General features: G+C 47.3%; 1 protein-coding gene across 2 annotated transcripts in view; it reads left to right on the plus strand.

The window, feature by feature from the left end:
• Window positions 1-22,363, plus strand: part of IFT172 (intraflagellar transport 172) — a 33,994-nt gene extending 11,631 nt beyond the window's left edge. The window contains exons 15-48 of one of the 2 annotated variants that reach the window (XM_042933398.1): window positions 1,746-1,858; window positions 2,693-2,860; window positions 6,443-6,579; window positions 6,815-6,922; window positions 8,275-8,359; window positions 8,663-8,755; window positions 9,251-9,328; window positions 9,555-9,755; window positions 9,983-10,061; window positions 10,263-10,383; window positions 10,540-10,684; window positions 11,407-11,496; window positions 12,089-12,186; window positions 12,357-12,492; window positions 12,578-12,694; window positions 13,016-13,158; window positions 13,978-14,071; window positions 14,185-14,249; window positions 14,445-14,625; window positions 14,863-14,972; window positions 15,082-15,211; window positions 17,194-17,292; window positions 17,460-17,569; window positions 17,693-17,756; window positions 17,876-17,962; window positions 18,252-18,368; window positions 19,209-19,319; window positions 19,719-19,838; window positions 20,350-20,445; window positions 20,667-20,726; window positions 20,811-20,909; window positions 21,232-21,385; window positions 21,914-22,005; window positions 22,213-22,363. In XM_042933398.1, coding sequence (XP_042789332.1) covers window positions 1,746-1,858; window positions 2,693-2,860; window positions 6,443-6,579; window positions 6,815-6,922; window positions 8,275-8,359; window positions 8,663-8,755; window positions 9,251-9,328; window positions 9,555-9,755; window positions 9,983-10,061; window positions 10,263-10,383; window positions 10,540-10,684; window positions 11,407-11,496; window positions 12,089-12,186; window positions 12,357-12,492; window positions 12,578-12,694; window positions 13,016-13,158; window positions 13,978-14,071; window positions 14,185-14,249; window positions 14,445-14,625; window positions 14,863-14,972; window positions 15,082-15,211; window positions 17,194-17,292; window positions 17,460-17,569; window positions 17,693-17,756; window positions 17,876-17,962; window positions 18,252-18,368; window positions 19,209-19,319; window positions 19,719-19,838; window positions 20,350-20,445; window positions 20,667-20,726; window positions 20,811-20,909; window positions 21,232-21,385; window positions 21,914-22,005; window positions 22,213-22,302 — 3,791 coding nt within the window. In that variant the 3' untranslated portion in view covers window positions 22,303-22,363. Of the gene's footprint in view, window positions 1-1,745; window positions 1,859-2,692; window positions 2,861-6,442; window positions 6,580-6,814; window positions 6,923-8,274; window positions 8,360-8,662; window positions 8,756-9,250; window positions 9,329-9,554; window positions 9,804-9,982; window positions 10,062-10,262; window positions 10,384-10,539; window positions 10,685-11,406; window positions 11,497-12,088; window positions 12,187-12,356; window positions 12,493-12,577; window positions 12,695-13,015; window positions 13,159-13,977; window positions 14,072-14,184; window positions 14,250-14,444; window positions 14,626-14,862; window positions 14,973-15,081; window positions 15,212-17,193; window positions 17,293-17,459; window positions 17,570-17,692; window positions 17,757-17,875; window positions 17,963-18,251; window positions 18,369-19,208; window positions 19,320-19,718; window positions 19,839-20,349; window positions 20,446-20,666; window positions 20,727-20,810; window positions 20,910-21,231; window positions 21,386-21,913; window positions 22,006-22,212 lie in introns of both variants that reach the window. The other variant, XM_042933397.1, reaches the window with a different exon arrangement.
• The last annotated feature ends 47 nt before the right edge of the window (window positions 22,364-22,410 follow it).

The raw sequence follows: 22,410 nt of genomic DNA on the forward strand, positions 1-22,410 counted from the left end.
AGATTTCCTTCTTTTTGATTGCTGAGTAATACTCCATTATATATATATATATATATATATATATATATATATATATATATATATATGCATGCCACATCTTCTTTATCCATTCATCCATCGATGGACATTTGGGCTCTTTCCATACTTAGGCTATTGTTGATAGTGCTGCTATAAACATGGGGATGCATGTGTCCCTTCGAAACAGCACACCTGTATCCCTTGGATAAATGCCTAGTAGTGCAGTTGCTGGGTCGTAAGGTAGTTCTATTTTTAGTTTTTTGAGGAACCTCCATACTGTTTTCCAGAGTGGCTGCACCAGCTTGCATTCCCAATGTATGGGTCTGTTCTTAGGAGACTTTTACATCTCATGAATTTTGTATTTCACATCAGATTATTGACCTCAGAAATGCAAGTAACTGTAATGGAAATAACAATATAGTCCAGTGGCCTATGAGCCATGAAACTTTGGACAAGTCACCGCACTCCATAGGGCTCATCTTCAATGTGTATAAAATGACAGAGTTCTTCTCTTAACCTTTTTTGGTCCCTGACCCCTTTGAGTATCTAATTAAAATCATAGATCCTTTCCCAGAAGAATATATATAAACACATAATTTTGTGTATAATTTCAGGGTGTTCACCGACATAGGGCCCCCACAGCTCTAGCGTTCTATGATTTTACATGTAAATTGGGACATTAAAACATGGCCTCATGATTTTGCTATTTGTTTAATTAAAAGAAATTTCATTTTTTTAAGTTTATTTATTTTGAGACAGAGCATGCATGTGGGAGGAGTAGAAAGAGAGGGAGAGAGAGAATCCCAAGCAGACTCTGTACTGTCAGCACAGAGTCCAATGTGGGGCTTGAACCCACGAACCATGAGATCATGACCTGAGCCAAAATCAAGAGTCGATCACTTAACCTAGTGAGCCACCCAGGTACCCCTGCAAATTTCATTTTCAAGTTGGTCTTCTCAGCTGTAGACATTAGCTGATATTTGTCTTTAGCTTCAGCAGGTATAACCAAGACAGGATGTTGCTCGTTGTTAATATATATAAATAAGAGTTGTAAGTGGGCTGTGTTCAGGAGAGTCTCTGAAAGCATCCTAGTCAATCCTGAGTGGTCTGTGCTAAATGTGATCATTTCTCATATTGTCTGCAGACTTCACACCAAACAAACATCCATCCCCAGTGTGGTCAGCCTAACTGTAGTCAGAGGTTCCTCCTGGTTTGTATGTGTGCCCTCACTGCTGTTTGCCCCTTAGTGCTCTTACATCATAGGCACTCAAAGTGCAGGTAACTCCTTGGAGCAAATAGGATCATCAAGGTCATTTCATCCATCAGTTTTACCTCACTGGGGTGCTAGAATTGGGGCTCTTCCTTAATGTGCTCAGTGCTGCCTTCCAGAGGATTTTGTGAGTAATGGAAGCCAGTTGCTCTGATCTGATCTGCTAGGAGACAACTCCAGGAGTCCCAGAGAAGAATCACATTTCTTGATGGATCTAGACCTTTGAGTTAACCACAGAGTTAAACAAAACCTCTACAATTTTAGAAGAAATCTAGCATCTGAAGCATCTTCGCAAAATTATGTTGCATTGGCCATTTGCATTCCTCATATTCTAGGCTGATGCAACGTTCGTAAAGCCCAACAGACGAGTGAAGGCAAGACCTTTGCAGGCTGCCTCATGTCCTGTGTAGGATTATATGGAATCTATTCGCTTAACCCTATCTCCTTTGCTTTGTAGTGGATCTGATTGGTGGCTACAACATTGGCACCATCAGCCATGAGAGCCGTGTGGATTGGCTGGAACTTAATGAAACTGGACACAAGCTTCTCTTCAGAGACCGGAAACTTCGTGTAAGAAGGTTTACTAAGGCCTTAACCATTGAGTGGTCCATAGAGGATGTAGTGCTGCCTGCCTGCCACCAGGGATTGTGGGGGGCAGGATGGGACATAGTTCCTTGGTGCTATGCCATTAACATAGCAAAAGGCACAGAAGAATCAACATTATGTCTGATATCACAGCCCATCCTGTATTACCCATGAGATTGTATCATGATGGCACCAAAGTCAAGAGGAATTTGGGAGCTGCTTTTTCTCTTACTGTTTACAAGTCTAATGCCCTCATGAAACTCCTTACCCATGCGTGCCTAGCTGACCTTTACCCACACCTGCTGCAGTGTTTTTCAGCTACTCTTACCTGACAGCATTGAAACTGGCTCAAGGATAGTCTCCCTCAGCCCCTTATTGACTCTAATCTCAATATGGTACCACCAAAGAGTTCAACATCCGGGGCAAAGAGACAATCTGGTGATTTTTAATTTCATTTCCATTGTTATGGAAAGCCACACCACAAATATCCAGGCCATTTAATTTGCCTGATAGCCTCACTTTTGTGATCCAGTGTGGCAACTCTGGCCCAGAGTTACTCTCAAGATTGAAAGTCCAACCATCACCTAACTTAAATTTCTGGGTGTAGATCTTTGCTCATTTGGTCATCTCTTTCTTGTCAGAGTGATGATGTACCAAGTCAATATAAACTTCAAGGGTAGCAGATTAGAATGCTTTGAAATTCAGAATGTACCTGATTGGTGGGTTAGTTCACCATGTTTCACCATTAGGGAAATGGTCAAGGTCAGAAGATACCTCATATCCCCTTCTAATTGTGCTGTCTACCTCTTTCTCCTTCAGTTACATCTATACGATATTGAAGGTTGCTCTAAGACAATGATTCTCAACTTCTGCTCGTACGTGCAGTGGGTCCCAGGAAGTGATGTGCTGGTAGCTCAGAACCGAAACAGCTTGTGTGTGTGGTACAACATTGAGGCACCTGAGAGGGTCACCATGTCCTCTATTAGGGTATGTCGACACCAGGACGCCTTAGGCATAATGTCAGACTGACTGATTAGAGCCCTGAGGAAGCTCCAAAGGTTATTTGGTTTTCTCTGGCCCACCACCCATAATCTCTGTGATGGAGTTGGCAAGTAAAGCTTAGACTCCCCCACAGCGGGCCAGGCCCCAAAACCATCCTTGTTCAGATTCCTGACATTATATGAGGTCCTTGGAGAGTATGGCTGTCTATTACAGCCCTGGGAATTCACCAGGTCATAATGAGGAGTTCTCTTAAGCTGGAAGAGCCCCAATAAGAGGGGCAGTTCTGGGCAGTTCCTGTGTGCTGATTCTCTGTTGTAAGCCAGGAAGAGCTTCTTTTTTATCAGACTGAAGATCAGACCCTCCTTCCTATCCCACCAGCATCACACACATTCCAGTGATATCCCAACACCTGGGAGGAACCTGTGAAAACCAAAGAGGCCCCTGTGTAAGGCTAGGATGACTGGTGTAGGTATGGATAGAACACTCTTTTGTTCTTTTTTCTCCTTTCTTGCCGTTTTAGACTAATTAAGTTTAGTGTTTTTTAGGTTGTTTTGTCCTTTTTTAACACTTGTTTTTTACTGTTTTGCTTTGGAGGTTATACGTTTTATTCCTATAGTGGTTACCCTTAGAAGTTGGCTATATACCTAACAGTCTAAAGTTATCTAGCATCTAAACCCCCCCTGCAAACAATACAGGGCCCCTAACTTTGATTACCTCCCCTCTGCCATTATTGTCCAGTATTTTGTCATCCCCAAAGTTAGACATTACTCTTTTAACACAGCCATAATTTGTTTAGATTTACCATCATGGCACCAGTTTCTCTGTTCACTTTTTCTTTTTGCATTGCTGATCTTCCCTCTGGAGTTACTTTTCTTCTTCTTGAAAGACAGTGGTTTTTCTTTTGTTTCGTTTTGTTTATTTTTATTTTTTTAATGCTTATTTATTTTTGAGAGAGACAGAGTGTGAGTGGGGGAGGGGCAGAGAGAGAGGGAGACACAGAATCCAGAGCAGGCTCCAGGCTCTGAGCTGTCAGCACAGAGCCTGATGCGGGGCTCGAACTCATACTGGGAGATCATGACCTGAGCTGAAGTCAGATGCTTAACTGACTGAGCCACCCAGGAGCCCCTGAAAGAAAGTGTTTTTAAGATAAATGCTCAGTTTCTGAAAATTACTGAAATGTAATTATCTAAATTTTTTGTTAAGTTTATTTTGAGAGAGAGAGTACTCTTCACCAGTGCAGAGCCTGGTGCAGGGCTCAAACTCACGAACTGCGAGATCATGACCTGACCTGAAGTCACTTAACCAACTGAGCCACCCAGGCATCCCTGAGATTTTTTTTTTTTTTTTTTTTTTTTTAAATAGGCTTCACACCCAGCATGGAGCCAAAGACAGGGCTTGAACTCAGACCCTGAGATCAAGACTTGGATGCTTGATCCAAGGCAACCCTGGATCTGAAACCCAGGGTTCAGATATATTCCCTGGGCAACCACCCAGGCAACCCTATCTGAAAATGTATTTATTTGGCCTGTTCTTGAAAGATACTCAGACTTAGTACCCGATTCCCGATTGACAGTTCGTTTTTCTTAGCCTTTTGCAAATACCATCCCACTGACTGATTTCCTTTCTTCTGAGAAGTTTATTAATAGCCCTTTCTGTCTTTTCTCTCTTGTTGCTTTTAAAGTCTTTCATCAGTGTTCTGAAGTTTCATTACAATGTCTCACTATTTCCTTTTACTTAACCTGCTTCATATATTTGTGTGGTATGTGGCATATTTGTGAGTACACGTATTTTCATCAAGCTTGGTAGTTTCTCAACCGTGATCTCTTCAGACGTTGCTTTTTCTCTTGCTCCGTCTGGTCTTGCCCTCAGGACTCTAATTAGGCATATGTTCAATTTCGTGTCCTGTCTTTGTGCCTCTGTAACCTCTCTTTCATTTCCCTTTCTTTTTCTCACTCCAGGCTACATTCCTGATTATTTCTTAAGATAAATCTTTCAGGGGCGCCTGAACGGCTCAGTCGGTTAAGCATCCAACTCTTGATTTCAGCTAAAGTCATGATCTCACAGTTTTGTGGGCTTGAGTCCCACGTTGGGTTCTGTGCTTACAGCTTGGGATTCTCCCTCTCTCTTTGCACCTCCCTGCTCACTCTCTCTCTCTCCCCCAAATAAATAAACTTTAAAAAAAAAAAAGTTCAGTAATTCACTTTCATCATTGTCTAATTTACTATTTAAACCACCCATTGAGTTTTTTTACTTCAAATATTAAGTTTTTCGTAAGGTTTTATTTGGTTCTTTCTCCAGGCTGCCTGGCCATTTTTTTTTAGTATATACGCTACCAAAGTGAGCCCAACATGGCCATTTTTGGTAATCTCTTATTTATTGCTTAACTTATCATTTCATTTTTTAGGTCTTTAAACGTTTTACACTTATTTTATATTCCGTAACTTTTTCCCGTAACTATCTTTTTTCAAGTTTTTAAATTTTTATTTATTTTGAGAGAGAGCAAGCATGCATGCACACGAGTTGGGGAGGGGCAGAGAGAGAGAGGGACAGAGAGAATCCCAAGCAAGCTCCATGCTGTCAGTGCAGAGCCTGATTCAAGTCTTGAACCCACAAACCACAAGATCATGACCTGAGCCGAAGTTGGATGCTTAACTGACTGGGCCACCCAGGCACCCCATCATGACTATTATTTTTAATGTCAGAAATCCTTGGAGGTCCAAAACTGCTGTAGTTACTATTTCCTCCTTTATAGTGGCTAACTTGTATTTTGGTACTTTTTTTTATTGAGCTCATGTTATGTTGAATATAAACTTTTAGAATCTTAAGGGCCTAAAATGGATTTGTTTTCCTGCAGAGATGATTTGTTTGCTTCTGCAAGAATCAGGCATATTAATAACTTTTGTTCCCTTTATTGAAGAGAGGCTCCCAGTATTCATGAGGGAGTCTCAGATTCAGCCTCCCTATCCTGCTGGAGGACCCATGATTTATTCTCTCCATAAGTGTGTGCCTTCAGGGCAGCCGTACCCTTTTACTTGCTCAGCTTCTGTTTTTTCCTGCTCAGGTTTTAGCACACTTATCTCTTTCTTTATTTCTTTTCTTTCCTTCTTTTCTTTCTGTTCTTCCCTTTGCTCCTTCCCTTCCCTCTGTTTTCTCCCCGTTCCCTTCCTTCTTTCCCTCCTTCCTTCCAGTAGGAGATGGGGTAGGAAGCATGCCTAGTGATTTCTCCAGATGAACTCAGCAACTAATGCATTATAAAGGATGTCCCAGGTTGAAGTTGTATTTTAACAAGAGGATTCAAGCTAGAAGCAGAAGGGGATGCGCATTTTGTCAGTTTACCTCCAGGCATTATTGCTGGCACAGCTATGAGTGTATTTTAACCCAAGGATATTACCATAGATCAGGAATTTTTACCTGCTTTAAAGAAACTAAATGTTAGGCAAACAAGGGCCACTGTAATTCCCTCGACGTGTGAGCAGGAGGGTTGGGTTAGGGTGGGTCTGTTCTGCAGTGGAGGCGGTGGAAACACCAACCTGGAATTGGGTGGGGGGGAACGTTGAAATTTTACAGGGTGAGGTCATAGGCCTGGAGCGAGGCGGGGGGAAGACCGAGGTGATGGTGACTGAAGGTGTGACTACAGTCGCCTACACACTGGATGAGGGCCTTATCGAGTTTGGAACAGCCATTGATGACGGCAACTACACCCGGTGAGGGTCTGGGCTAATAACCTGCCAGGTGGTGGGAGAATCTGGCTCTGAGGCAGGAGGACTTGGAATGGGTGGTAAAACCGGCCGCATCTAAAAAGAACCTGGTGGGAGGAGATTAGACAAAAAGGGCAAACAATTGCCTGACCCTCCCTACCCCTTTCCCCCTGCCCCCTCACCAGCCTTCTTCTGTGTCTTGCTGACCCTGGACTGTTGCTTTGCTTCCTTCTCTCTTCAGGGCAACAGCCTTCTTGGAGACTTTGGAAATGACCCCAGAAACAGAGGCAATGTGGAAAACCTTGAGCAAACTGGCACTAGAGGCAAGGCAGCTCCACATTGCTGAGAGGTGAGGTAGACCAGAACTGAGGTGCTGGGCAGCTAGGAAGGATGGCCAGTGGGCATTTTGCCTGTGGGCCGCTCCTCCAAGCGCCGAGACACCACTTCCCTCCCGTGCCAACAGTGTCATCCTAGAACCCTTGCATGTAGTTATTCCAGACATTCTTCTGTCCTGGGTTCTAAGAGTATGTCTTTTACTGCTTTTGCTTCCCCTTCTTGTAACCAGGTGCCCTTTCAGAGTTTTAACACCCATATCCTCCAATCCATGCATCACTGTATTTACAAACATGGATTAGGAGTGTAGTTAGTAGGACAGACTTGGGTCTCCGGACTTCGAGTTGTCTTGTCTCCGTTTACCAGCTTGTATAACCTGCAGTTCAGTTATCCTTTCCAAGCCTTGGTTTCTCAATTTCCTGTATGTAAAATGGGGGTAATAATAGAATTTACCTCATTGAGTGGTAAAGAAAACCATGGTGGCAGTGAAGAAAGTAAGAGAATCTGTGCAAAGTGCACAGTAAACGTCTGTTGCTGCCATTTTGTGTGGGAGTCCTGTATCCCTTCTTTCCCAGCGAGGCTGCCAGCTAGTCCCAGGGGCTCTGACCCAGCATCTTCAGAACATACCCTGAATCTCTCACTGTCCAGCTCTACTGTCTCCACCCTAGAACAGACCACACCTCTCCTACCTGCAGTGTCACAGACGCCTCTTAATTAGTCTCACTGATACTGTTCTTACACCCCTACCATCCGTTCATCATCCCGTGAGAGCTCAGGTGACTTTTTAAACCACAAATTAGATTGTCTTTTTTTTTTTTTTTGCTCAGAACCTTCCAGTTGTACTTAGTGTAAGACCCATACTCCTTGCCGTGTCCTAAGGCCCAACAGTATATGGCTTCTGCTTCCTTCTTATACCAGGTACCTATTTGCTCATTAGTCTCCAGCCGCCCGTTGAGCACACCAAACTCACTCCGGCCATCGCACCTTTACACTCACTGTTCCCTCTGCCTGGAATAATTTTTCCCCATCTCACCGTGACTGACTTTTTCTTATAGTAGGTCTCAGCTCAAATGTCGGCTCCCCAGGCCTTCTGCGAGTACCAGCTTAACTGTCTATATGTGATATCACACTACTTTATTTTCCTTTTCATTCTTTGAAATACCTTTGTTTGTTTGCTAATTATTTGTTTCCACTAGAAACTAAATTCCCTGAGAGTAAGGCCCTCATCTATCTTACCCTCTTGTGTCTCAAGTGGCAAAAATAGTGTCTGGCACATAATCAATGTTCAGTATATATCTGCTGAGCCAGTGAATTCATGATGATTCTGTACTAATACTGCTTATTACCATTATTGCTTCCATACTACAGGTGCTTTTCTGCTTTGGGCCATGTAGCAAAAGCTCGATTCCTGCACAAGACCAATGAGATTGCAGATCAAGTGTCTCGGGAATATGCAAGTATTATCCTCCTGAATCATTCAGTCTCTCAAGCTGAGATTTCTCTTCATGCTCAGTACCCTGACCCCTAGCTTTCCAGCCATGGCTCTTTCCCTCTGTTCTGGCCGGCCATCCCACCTCCACCCTCGAGTCGGACCACTCTGGAATTGCTTGCCAGACCTCTTCCACTAAGCCCCATGAAGTTTTTCAGCTTCTAAATCTTTCAGCTTCCTCATCTCTCTAGCCTTCCTGTCTAGGCTCACGCAGACAGAATGGCTCCTGCAGCAGCAGAATAACCAGAACCTTCTTCCTCCCCATAGGGTGGAGAAGGAACAGACTTCTACCAGGTCCGAGCACGCCTAGCCATGCTGGAAAAGAACTACAAGCTGGCTGAAATGATCTTCTTGGAACAGGTGATGGGGAGAAGGGGGACCAGATTGAAGAGGGGACCAGGGTCGGGGGGAAGCAAAACAAACTGAGGGAAGAGCACTGGGGGAGAGCACTTAGACAGGTTTATACAGTTAAATGCTTACTTACCCCTCTGCCTTAGTCCTTACAGTTACGTTTTTCTTTCATCGACTGTCTGCCATCTCCCCCTATACTCCAGAGCCTGTCCTGGCAATTCTAGCTCACAGAGGTAGATCCAGGTTTGTGGGGCCTGAAGCTTACACAATTTGAGGAGCCCTCTTTAAGAAAAAATACCTTGGAATGGGAGCTCTGCAACTAAGGTGCCCTGAGGCATAAGCGTCTCTTAATTTCATAATAAACCCACCTCCGCTTGTGCATAAGTAGAGGATGAGGCTTTTAATCCACATGGGCTGGCATCTTAGCGAGGTTAAGGAGAGCCTGTGATTTCTGATCCTCATGTCTTCCTGGTGCCCCTCTTTGCTCTGCCCGGGTTCCCCTAGAATGCCGTTGAGGAGGCCATGGACATGTACCAGGAGCTACACCGTTGGGATGAGTGTATCGCAGTGGCTCAGGCCAAGGTACTACCAGCTCTGTCTTTCTCCACAGTGCCCACAACTCAGTTCCACCAATATCAGAAACCTCTCGTCAAGGAGGCTATAGCAACTGGAACAAGGTTGGGGCTGGAAGTTAGGACATTGGTGACCAGGAGGATTTCCGTTGTCACAGTGGGATTGTAGAAGCATGGGAAGCAGCAGGGCAGGAAGGAGGGATGTGACTCCTCTTGCCTCTCTGTTGCATGTCCAGGGGCACCCAGCCCTGGAGAAGCTGCGCCGGGGTTACTACCAGTGGCTGATGGACACTCAGCAAGAGGAGCGAGCAGGTGAACTACAGGAGAGCCAAGGGGATGGACTAGCAGCCATCAGCCTCTACCTCAAAGCTGGGCTCCCTGCCAAAGCTGCTCGACTGGTGCTGACCCGGGAGGAACTGTTAGCCAACACGGAGCTGGTAGAACATATCACTGCAGCCCTTATCAAGGGGGAACTGTATGAAAGGGTATGGCTGGCTTCCCATTCCTGTCCCTTATCTCCAGGGCCCAGTGCCCCCTCCTACCCAAGGAGTCCTGGAGTGCATAGCCCTCTGTGACTGGTTGCAGATTCTCCTCCTTTGGGGGCTGATACTTGATTCTTTGGGTGGTAGGGCTATCATTGTAGTAATGTGATGTGTGTTACTAGGCAGGTGATCTCTTTGAGAAGATTCGAAATCCACAGCGGGCCCTGGAGTGCTACTGTAAAGGCAATGCGTTCATGAAAGGTATTACCGCCACCAATCCAGTCTTCAGTGTTACTTGCTCAGACAGTCCCCTGGCACCTATTTTGTGCATCTGTTCAGGTTGACCGGCTCAGTTCTCCATTCCTCCCCTTCACCTGTTTTCCACACCCCATTTTCCTGTCTTTCTTTTCCTGAGTCCCATCCCCAGAAGTCTTAACCGAGCACACTCTCTGTCTCTGGCAGCGGTGGAGCTGGCTCGATTGGCATTCCCAGTGGAAGTGGTGCGACTGGAAGAGGCATGGGGGGATCACTTGGTGCAGCAGAAGCAGCTTGATGCAGCCATTAATCACTACATTGAAGCCAGGTAAAGGGGTGCAAGGTGATGGGGCAAGTAAGGGCACCCAGGCCTAGAAGAAGAGAGATCACAAAGTGTAGGTTGGAGTATGCTTGAGGTGTCTCCCTACCTCCATCTGTCTTCCTCTTTTCTCATACATACGTGTGCCTTTCCCAACTATGCCAGGTGCTCCATTAAAGCAATTGAGGCTGCCCTGGGTGCCCGCCAGTGGAAGAAGGCGATTTATATATTAGATCTACAGGACCAGAACACTGCGTCCAAATACTATCCCCGTGTGGCCCAGCACTACGCATCTCTGCAGGAGTATGAGGTGAGGAAGAGTCCCTTCCTTCAGCCTGAGGCAACGCAGTACAGGATTAACAAAGAGAGAACCCAGAACAGGAAGTGGGGCTACCTCACCATGTCCTTCTTCCTGGGTCCCAGCCGCATCAGCCACCTGAGTGGGAAGAAAGCAGTTTACTGCCCTTCCTTCATTCCATCATGACACAGACTCCTCTCCCAAATATATAAAGCTAGTGTCCAGCTCTCTTCCTATGCTAGCATGAGTGATTCTTCATGGTAACTCCTTCATAGTTACAGTGTAGAATTGCCTTACACTGCAGAAATGGGAGACCCTTTTATTTATTTTTTTTAATGTTTATTCATTTATTTTGAGAGACGGAGAGCAGGGGAGGGGCAGAAAGAGAAGAGAGAGAATTCCAAGCAGGCTCCATGCTGGGAGCACAGAACCGGATGCGGGGCTCATCTCACGAACCATGAGATCATGACCAGAGCTGAAATCAAGAGTTGGATGCTTAACCGACAGCCCTTTTAAGCTCCCATCTTCCCCATTCTGGTTTGGGCTAGTCTTGTTTTTTTTCAAAACAGTAGAAGGTGTGAGACCCCCATTGTCATCTTTTCTTCTCTGTTATTATACAATAGTAGTATCCCCAGCTCTCCTCCATCCCAGCTGAGGCTTGTTCTTTCCTTCCCTCGCAGGCTGCTTTAACTCTGTTGCTCTTGGCCTTTTGTGTCTACCTCTCCCAACCGCAGATTGCCGAGGAGCTCTACATCAAAGGAGACCGGACAAAAGATGCAATCGACATGTACACTCAGGCTGGCCGCTGGGAGCAAGCCCACAAGGTAGAGGGAAGGGTAGCGTTCATTAGAGAATCCCACCTCTCAGCATCTGTTGCCACTTTCTTTGGTCTCTGATCTCCTCCTCCTTCACTGGGTTCCCTGAAAGCTGAGAAAGAGTACCAGAATGAAGTCTGGAGAACCTTGATCCCTAGCCACAGGCAAAGGCAAGGATGAAGAGGCCCTTGTTCCCAAACCTGTAATTCTGAAGAGGGCATGACGGGCTCAGGAGCTGGGGCATCTGAAACACCAGTCCCCAAGCCCTGGTCACAGATACGACTTTGTTTCGCATCTGTTTCCTGAACCCGGTGGATACAGTGGGAATATGGGAATGGGGATGGATGCCCCCAGCACAGGGCATCTCTGACCCTTCTGCCTGAGCAGAATATAGTTCTTACTTTGCTCCTTATGGACTTGGAGTTCCCTGGAATGACTAGGAAAGCAACAGTAACCAAACTCCTATGGTTGTTGGGAAAGTTCAGAGTTCCTGAGAAGACTCGTTGCCCCAGAGTCCGGCTTCCCGGGCTGCTCTGCATATCCCTCTGCTTCCCTTGGAAACTGGCACCAGAGGCTACTCTGGCTCTGTGTGTCTGCACAGCTGGCGATGAAGTGCATGAGACCAGAAGACGTGTCAGTGCTGTACATCACCCAGGCTCAGGAGATGGAGAAGCAGGGCAAGTACCGTGAGGCCGAAAGGTGAGCTGCGGCCCCAGAGCGGGTGTGGGAGGAGGCTTCAGGGCTGCAGGGAGGAAGGTGTCTGAGGATAAGTGCCCTCTGCCTAGAAGGCAGTGACAGGGTCTCTTAGGAATGACTCTGGCGGCAGGAATCTGGGTCTAGGAGGCCCCAGGTGTATCTCCCATCCCCAGGCTCTACGTGACAGTGGAAGAGCCTGATCTTGCCATCACCATGTTCAAAAAGCACAAGTTGTATGATGATATGATCCGCCTGGTAGGGAAGCACCACCCGGATCTCCTCAGTGACACACACCTCCACCTGGGCAAGGTGAGCCCTTCTCTTGTCTCTGCCCATATCTCCCCCAAACAGGCTCCATGGCCCCCTCTCTCCATCCTGACCTACCTTTCCCCAGGAGCTGGAGGCTGAAGGCCGACTGCAGGAGGCGGAGTATCACTACCTCGAGGCTCAGGAGTGGAAGGCAACAGTGAACATGTACCGCTCCAATGGGCTTTGGGAGGAGGCCTACCGGGTAAGGAGTCCAGTTCACACTAGGGATATGGCCACCCCTCTTTCCCACTCTCAGGTGACTAATTCTGAACTAGTAGTGGGTATCTTTGAAAAATGTCCACACCTATCGGCAAAATTTCACATGTAATATGAAGGGTTTGTAGACTACCTAAAACTCATCCTTGGACCCTAAGCAGGTTAACAGACCCTGAAACTTAGGCCTCTCCCTGCTGTTCTAGTAGAAATACTTGATCCTTGTCAAAGCTGAAGTCAGGTCAGAGGTGAGAAGGGAGCAGCCATGTGTCCCTGCATGGGAGGATTGCCAAGTGGCTTTGCTTCACAGGTGGCCAAGGCTCATGGAAGCACTAATGCCCACAAACACGTGGCCTATCTGTGGGCAAAGAGCCTGGGAGGAGAGTCTGCAGTTAGACTGCTTAATAAGCTGGGACTCCTGGAAGCTGCTATTGACCACGCTGCTGACAACTGGTGAGGCCCTAAGTCTTCTCTCCACTGGCCCCATTACAGTCAGATCCTCTGTATAGACAAGAAAAGTTGTTGTATAACTGAGAAGCATTTCTAAAAACTGAGGCAAGAGCGAAGAGATCCTTGGTAGAACTTGATGGAGAGGCGAGAATGAATTAGTAGCTCTGCTCCTATTTCTTGGGGGCTCAGATGAGCGTTTGTTTAACTGTTCTAAACATGGGGCTCAGTCTCACAACCCCGAGATCAGGAGTCTCTCACTCTACTGTCTGAGCCAGCCAGGTGCCCCAGAGAGAACAGCTTTTAAAGCTAAAGGCTAAAGCACTAAGCCAGTAACTTACTTGAGGAATGGAAGTATGATTCTATTAAATGCAAAACGCTTTTCTTAAGCAAATGTTACGGAAGACCAGTAATAATCCTGTATCAAATCAGATTGCTGAGGGTCGTCTTACTCATTCTTGAGAGACTGTTTTTCTGCTAATGAAGTTGTGGCTCCGGAGGAGGTGGTGGGAGAACGAGGAGCCCTTGCTACCCTGGCAGCTGTTGTGCTGTGAAGCTCACTCCTGTCCCCTGCCTCGTGCCGGTCCCGTGCTCCTAACATCAGCTGGTCTCGGGACACACAGGCTTTTCCAAGTGTCTCCTGATCCACGTTTTCCTTTACATTTCTCTGTGCTTCTCTATCACTTCATATGGATTACCTTTCTTCATTTGTCCTTTTTCCTCCCCCCATCCTTGCCCTTTCTGTTTTCTCTTGCCCTGCTTGTCTTCTTCTCTTATAAAATGAAGTACTGAGTAGGCAGACCTTATTTGCACCTTCCATTTCAGCTCCTTTGAATTTGCTTTTGAACTCTCTCGACTGGCCCTCAAGCACAAAACCCCTGAGATTCATCTCCGATATGCTATGTACCTGGAGGATGAGGTATGGATGTGATCCCTCTCTATTGCTTTTGACCCTGACCTCCTCCCCTCTCGTGGCTGCCTGTGATGGCAATCTGCTTCTCATCATGTACAGCTGCCCTTCTGTCCCTACAGGGTAAATTTGAAGAGGCTGAAGCTGAATTCATCAGGGCTGGTAAACCCAAGGAAGCAGTCCTCATGTGAGTTACCCCATAAATTCTTTAATCCTGACCTCCCAGGCGCAGTCCCAGGACCTTGCATGGTCCCCTTCACCTTCCTCTGAACTGCGTACCGATAAATCTTCTATCCTCCCCTCAGTGACATGGCTGTTTGCCTCCCACTGTTGAGGCCTCAGTCCTACACTTAGCCTCTCCTGTGTCCTCATCTGGGAGCAGGTTTGTCCATAACCAGGATTGGGAGGCAGCTCAGCGTGTGGCCGAGGCCCACGATCCAGACAGCGTCGCCGAGGTGCTCGTGGGGCAGGCCCGGGGGGCCTTGGAGGAGAAGGACTTTCAGAAAGCAGAAGGGCTGCTGCTTCGGGCCCAGAGACCGGGCCTGGCCCTCAATTTTTATAAGGTGGGGCACTGGATTCAGAGCCATGAGGGAAGGGGAGAGGGTGTGAGAACCCAGAGAGTACTACACCGACCCCTGCTACTAGGAGAGATCCAGGAAGTTAGCACTGGGGAGGAAGAAGGAGACAAGAAGGAGAAGAGAGGTCCAAGGACCCAGGGATCAGTGGCCCATAGCACCTGTGTGGCAGTGGGAAGCTGTCATGCCTGCCTCTGCTTCCCTGATACCTGGAAATCTGAGCAGGAGGCTGGATTATGGAGCGATGCCCTGCGGATCTGCAAGGATTATGTGCCGGGCCAGCTGGAGGCTCTGCAGGAAGAGTATGAGCGGGAAGCTACCAAGAAGGGGGCCAGGTATGAAGGCGAGAGGCAGCAAGTGTTGGTAGGGTGGGTCACACAGTATGCACAGGATAGGCCACACTGCCTGTCCTGTTCCTGGTCATGTGTATTCTCATCTCATCAGGGGTATGGAGGGGCTAGTGGAACAAGCTCGACAGTGGGAACAGGCTGGAGAGTATAGCCGTGCAGTCGACTGCTACCTCAGGGTGCGGGACTCAGGAAGCAGCAGCCTGATGGAAAAGTGCTGGATGAAGGTAAGACCTGCTACACCCTTCCTGGCCTTCCGCTTCCCGGGCCGCCCTCACACTCAGCATTCCCCCTCGGACATTCCTCTTTCTCCTTCTGTGTCTTTCGTTTTTACTCAAGCAGCAGAGATCTACTGAGTGCTTATGAGATGCTAGAGCAATGAAAGCTGTAAAAGGGGGGTTCTAAGGCAGAACCCTAATGGCCAGAAATTGGGGAAGTCAGACTAACGCGGCTCAATTGTGTATCTCAGTGAAGACTTAAAGGGTGCGATCCAAGTTGGGGTTCAGAGAAGGATGGGACCTCTGGGCTGGAGGGCTCAGGTAGGCTCTGTGAGGGAGGATGGAGGCCATGAAGAAAGCAGAGGCTCCTCCTCTACCCAGCAGCTCCTGAAGAGAAGCATCTAGCAGATTAAGTCAAACCAGTATGTTTCATCAACTCTAAAACATATATAATTGCATTTTAGTATCTTAGAAATTGGGGTACGTGTGAAGTTTTAAATGATGCATCATAGATTCAGAGTTGTGAATGGGGTGAGATTGATTCAGCTTCCTAAATAAAATTGGTGTGATGATTCTCCTGCAGAATTTCCCTCTGGTTTCTGAGGACTTGTAATTGAATAGCCCCTAGACGTTGGCGGGGGGAGGCGGGGGGAGTAGAAAGGACTGATGGTTGGTTATGCAAAATTTAGCAGATTTAACCAGCAAGTGTTTATTAAGCATCTGCTATATTTTACCCTGGAGCATTGTTTATTGGCATCTGTGCATGGCTATACCTTCTGCAAATTAGCTTCCTGGATGGGGCACGTTAAGTTTTGAACGGTTTGGCAGGTGAAGTGAGGCATATATAGGTGGGGGAAAGACCAGGAGGATTAGCATAGACTGTAGCTAAAACTGGACTATGTACATGGAAATTAAAATCTGGTGAGGACGTCAGCATCACAGTGGAAATAGAGTAAACGTATAGAACGCTCGGATTTGTAGAATTACTGAGTTTTAGGGTTGAAAGGTGTCTCCACGATCATCTAGAGCATTACTGTCCAATAGAAATAAAATGCAAGTCACAAAGGTAAATCACACATGTAAATTTAAAATTTCCTAGTAGCCGGGGCGCCTGGGTGGCTCAGTCGGTTGAGCATCTGACTTTGGCCCAGGTCATGATCTCATGGTTTGTGGGTTCAAGCCCTGCGTCAGGCTCTGTTCCAAATGCTCAGAGCCTGTAGCCTGCTTTGGATTCTGTGTCCCCCTCTCTCTGCCCCTCCCCCACTCATGCTCACTCTGTCTCTCAAAAGTGAATAAAGTTTAAAAAAAAATTTCCTAGTAGCCATACTCAAGTAAAAAGAAATACAAGAAAATAATTATATTTTACCTAACCAAATATATCTAAACTCATTTCAACATTAAACTCATTTCAACTCAATATTTTATTGATTGCTTATATTAGTGATATTTATTTATCTCAATTTATTGAAATATTTTACATTCCTTCTTTCATACTAAGTCTTTGAAACCCAGTGTGTATTTAAGCTGATAGCACATATAAGGTGGGACTAGCCACATGTGACTAGTGGCTTCTGTTCTGGACAATACAAATCTGGACCAACCATCACTCTTATGGGTGAAGAAACTGAGTCTTAGAAAAGCCCAGCACAAACAGTTGCAGAATTCTTTTGCTATACCTGCACCACCAAGATTCTGTTTGTGACAAAGAACTCGAGAAACCAGTTTGTCAGACATGGCAGGACCAAATGCAGTGACCTCAGACATCAAAGGGAGTATGTGACAGAGCAGGAGCTGAGAGGAACAGATAGGTCCACTGATGGTCATTTAAAGGCTCTGATGGACCGTGAGACAGGCTTTGCCCAGGAGGGTAGAAGGTGAAGGCGAGTGCTAGAGAGACCGTCGACAACTGGAAGGAAAAAACAGATCAGGCTGAGGACGCCCAGCAGTATTTGTCTCTCCTACCCATTGTCATCTTCCGTTCAACCGCTCAGGCAGCTGAACTCGCCATCAAGTTTCTGCCTCCTCAGCGCAGTCTGGAAGTAGTTCGGGCTGTGGGACCCCAGCTGACTGGAATCAGAAAGTACAGTGCAGTAAGTAGAGTGCTGGTACTGAAGAAGTAAATTCCACAGAGAGGGGTGGAACAGTACCAGCTACACCCAGGAGGGTGTGTGAGGTGGGCTCCTGGCAGTGTCCCATGCAGTTGTGCAGAAACAGAGGAGGAAGCTGGTCTCCGAGCTCCATTTTCCCCACTGTGCAGGCTGCAGAGCTCTATCTGAACTTGGACTTAGTCAAGGAAGCGATCGATGCTTTCATTGAGGGTGAGGAGTGGAACAAGGCCAAGCGTGTGGCCAAGGAGTTAGATCCCCGGTAAGCTTCTGACCCCTTCTACTGGGAAATTCTTTTACTTCCTTTTGTAAAGAGAGGAACTTCTCATGGGAAGGGTGTGCATCCCGGGACCGTGCAGTGCTAGATCTCTGCACATCTTCACAGGTACGAAGACTATGTGGACGAGCATTATAAAGAGTTCCTCAAGAACCAGGGCAAAGTGGACTCGGTGAGACTGGCAGAGAGTTAGCAAGAGGGAGAATGCGTGGAGACTCAAGAGATTCTGTCCCTCCTTTCCCCGCTTATGTCATCTGGCCTCTTAACTCTGTCTTTTCCACTGATCCCTAGCTGGTGGGTGTGGATGTGGTAGCTGCTTTGGACCTGTATGTGGAGCAGGGCCAATGGGACAAGTGCATTGAAACGGCCACCAAGCAGGTACTGCTCTTTCTCCCATCCCCAGCCCTTCTAGACATTTCCCTTGGTTCCACTTCCCAGAGCTGTCTCTCTCTTAATTCCTCCAAACCCCAACCCCAGAGATCCCTAACCAGCATCAGAGAGTCAGTCTTCCACACTCTTAGAACTGGGGTCAGAGGCCTAGCTGGGCCTGGCTTGCATATGCCTTGGCCTCCTAAACAAATCCACGGCCTCAAGTCACCACCCCACCCTCACTGCCTGCTCTTACTGATCCCAACTTCCCCATGCTTTTCCTCCATCCCCGGGACAGAACTACAAGATTCTGCACAAGTATGTGGCTTTGTATGCGACTCACCTGATCCGAGAGGGTGACTATGGCCAGGCACTGGCCCTGTATGTGCAGCACGGAGCCCCTGCTAACCCACAGGTACCCGCCTGCTTCTTGGGGTGAATGTTCCCCTCAAGGAAGTTGTTACCTTCTCCTCAGAACCACCCATTCCCTTAGGAATGGTCTTCTCAAAGGATTCTTTTAAGAGAGCGTCATGCCCTTGGGGCGCCTGGGTAGCTCAGTCGGTTGAGGGGTTGAGCGCCCCGACTTTGGCTCAGGTCATGATCTCACAGCTCGTGAGTTCGAGCCCCACATCGGGCTCTGTGCTGACAGCTCGGAGCCTGGAGCTCGCTTCGGATTCTGTGTCTCCCTCTCTCTCTGCCCCTAACCCACTTGCATGCGGTCTCTGTCTCTTTCAAAAATAAACATCAAAACAAACAAACAAACAAAAAAACTTGAAAGCATCATGCCCAGAGACAGCCCCCCTTCTCCCGCCAGCCTCTTCTGAAATGTACAGCCTCGCAGGATTTACCATCTGAGGAAGCATTCAACAGCATCCTCATACTATTAGCTAATGCAGGAATAGTCTTTCAGAGATGAATCCTGGACACACCTCTGGGGCCTCATTAACTTCCTAAAGAGACTAAACATTGCTCTCCTGTCTGAGCATCCCAGCTCTCTAGAATATCAGCCCATTAACACCGTGACTGCATTCACATTCACCTGTTTGCCCACACTCAAAGCACCAATTGGTAAGAAAGTCATTTTCTTATTCTTCTTTTCTCTGAAAATGATTGACACTTTCTCCATCACTGTCCCCTAGCTCCTCCCCCGCTCCCCCCCACACACTTAAAGCCTGGTTTCCTTTTTTGGGCCCATGTGTACTTTCTCTTCTAGTTATCCCTTCTCACTCAGCTCTCCTTTCCCCATGACCTCTAGAATTTCAACATCTACAAAAGGATCTTCACGGACATGGTGAGCTCACCAGGGACCAACAGTGCTGAGGCCTATCACAACTGGGCTGATCTTCGGGATGTGCTCTTCAACTTGGTGAGGAAGTCGGGTCCACAACAGAGTGAAAAAACCACTCTGCCTGTCCCTGTCCTCACGTCTTTTATAAAACATACACCTTCAGGGGCGCCTGGGTGGCTCAGTCGGTTAAGCGACCGACTTCGGCTCAGATCATGTTCTTGCGGTCCGTGAGTTCGAGCCCTGTGTCGGGGTCTGTGCTGACAGCTCAGAGCCTGGAGCCTGCTTCAGATACTGTGTCTCCCTCTCTCTCTGCCCCTCCCCCGCCCACACTCTGGCTTTCTCTCTCAAAAATAAACGTTAAAAAAATTTATAAAAAATAAATAAATAACATATACCTTTACCTTCAGATGGCCTACACTTTTGTCCAGGTGGCTCTGGCACTCCTCTGACCCAGGCTGTGCTGTCTTCCTACTCTAGTGTGAAAACCTGGTGAAGTCTAGTGAGGCAAATTCTCCAGCCCATGAGGAGTTTGAGACGATGCTGCTGATTGCTCACTACTATGCCACTCGTTCGGCAGCCCAGAGTGTCAAACAGCTGGTGAGATGGGGGTAGCGCCCAGTCTTATGGACACATCTTTAGATGTATGAAGTTGAATGAATTCAAATTCTGGATTCTCAAGCTTGATCCACTTCTTTCCTGCTTTCTCTTGTTTAAAGAAATCTTTAACCCTTGCTGAGATGGTTTTCTTCCTGACTCCTCCTTTGACCTTCTCAGGGCTCTCTACCCACACAGTTCCACCTTCATTATGCTTAAACATTCAAATCCCACAACTTCTGTGTTGATCTCTTACAATGTACACATACCTTTGGCCTACTCATGATAGTATATTGTATATTTATTGTGTGTACTTGAATAATAGAAATAATCTAGGCCCAGTTCTCTTGTGCATATGAAAAAAAACTAAGACCCAGAACCGCTTGAGATCCAGACCAATTTAATACGGATTGTTGGTTTTCTGGTTCTGGTTCTGCCTTAGTTATAAGATCACTGGCCTGGTAGCTCAGTCCCTTCCATACCAGGATCATAATGCTTTGACTTTACTCTGTAGGAAACTGTGGCTGCCCAGCTTTCTGTTTCGCTCTTACGCCACACCCAGTTACTACCTGCAGACAAGGCTTTCTATGAAGCTGGCATTGCTACCAAGGTGAGCTGGGACAAGGAAGGGTGTGGCCGAGGAATTAAGGAAATCAAAAGGAAGGAAGGTAGACTATCCCGTGTGCTCTGGTAGAGCAAAGCTGAGCGTGGGGCTGATGTTATGGAGGATATCGCTTTCCTGTGACTTCCCGAATTCCTCCCCCTGCATCCTAGAAAAGCAGCATCCAAGCCCAGCTGCTGGCTCCCACCTGCAACTTTCCTCTGTTGCAGGCAGTTGGCTGGGAGAACATGGCATTCATCTTCCTCAACCGCTTTCTGGATCTGACTGACGTGAGCATAAAGTTGTGCCCAGAGGTTGGGAAGTTTTGCCTGTCACAAGTTGTGTCTATCTCATGGCTGCCCACTCCTCCACAGGCAATCGAAGAAGGGACTCTGGATGCCCTTGACCACTGTGACTTTCAGGATACAGACATTCCCTTTGAGGTGCCACTCCCAGCCAAGCAGCACGTACCGGTAAGGGCACAAGATTGGAGAATGAGAGGCCTCACTGGTGTTAGGACGTTGTGAATGGAGGACACTTTATTTTGGCCCTCCTAACCTTTATAATGGCCATGAGTTAGCAACATCTTTGGAAGGGCTTCTGCCCTCACTGTTCCTCCAATGAAAGTAGAAGCAGAGAAAAAAACTAAGGTGGTGATCATGAACGCCATCCAAGGAGGATCATGTATGGGTAAAAAATGATGCACAGGACAGCAGCTTAGTAAAACTCGCCGCCTTCCACTTGCCTGCTGTGGAAGCTGGTGCTGAGGAGGCTGCTGCTCCCTGTCCTTCCCAGGAGGCTCAGAGAGAAGAGGTTCGAGACTGGGTACTCACAGTCTCAATGGACCAGCGGCTGGAGCAGGTTCTGCCTCGGGATGAGCGCGGTGCCTATGAGGCTTCCCTGGTGGCGGCAAGCACTGGAGTTCGGGCACTACCCTGCCTCATTACAGGTACAGAACCCTACAGCACCCAACGTTCTGTGGTGGGTGGAAAGGAGGGGCAAACAGCAGGTTCAAGAAAGTGTTTTCCCAGACTCTGTGCTGACAGCTCAGAGCCTGGAGCCTGCTTTGGATTCTTTGTCTCCCTCTCTCTGTCCCTCCCCTGCTCGTGCTCTGTCTCTTTGTGTCTTTCAAAGAATGAATAAATGTTAAAGAAGATAATAAAAAATAAAAAAAAATCTTACTGTGATTCAGTAAAGGAGGCAGAACTTTTTTTTTTCCTTTGAGAGAGAGTATGCACAGGGGAGAGGAGCAGAGGGAGAGGGAGAAAGAGAATCTTAAGCAGGCTCCATGGCCAGCATGGAGCCTGACATGGGGCTCGACCCCATGACCCTTAAATCATGACCTGGACCAAAATCAAGAGTCAGATGCTCAACCAATTGAGCCAGCCAGGTGCCACGAACATTCTACTTCCTGCTCCTAAATTGTTCTTCGTTTTCCCCCTCAAATGCCAGTTCATCTTTTTTTCTTCCCCCACAGGATACCCCATTCTGAGGAACAAAATTGAATTTAAGCGGCCAGGGAAGGCAGCTAACAAGGACAACTGGAATAAGTTCCTTATGGCGATCAAGGTTAGAGAGGGAGACTTGAAGGGTCGGGGCAGGGAGAATAGCACTGAAGGAAAATAAGAAACCACTAAAAGGGTGGGTGGGAATGTCAACAAGGCAGGTGCAACCCTGAACTCTGCTCCCCATACTAAGATAGGGTTGATTTTCCTTATAGAAGGAATGCTTTTTCTTAGCACTGAGTTCCTCTCCTGTTCTTCTGTTTGTCCACAGACCTCCCACAGCCCAGTGTGCCAGGATGTGCTGAAATTCATTAGTCAGTGGTGTGGAGGGTTACCTAGCACCAGCTTTTCCTTTCAGTAACTGATAGAATTCAGGGAAGAGTTATTGGGTTCTCTCCCTCATTAAAGACTTGTAGATAACAGACCAAACCATTGTGTTCTTCGATCAAGGTCATCCCCAATATCAGCC

The sequence above is a fragment of the Panthera leo genome, chromosome A3 (assembly GCF_018350215.1).
Source record: "Panthera leo isolate Ple1 chromosome A3, P.leo_Ple1_pat1.1, whole genome shotgun sequence".
In the NCBI taxonomy this organism is placed as follows: Eukaryota; Metazoa; Chordata; class Mammalia; order Carnivora; family Felidae; genus Panthera; species Panthera leo.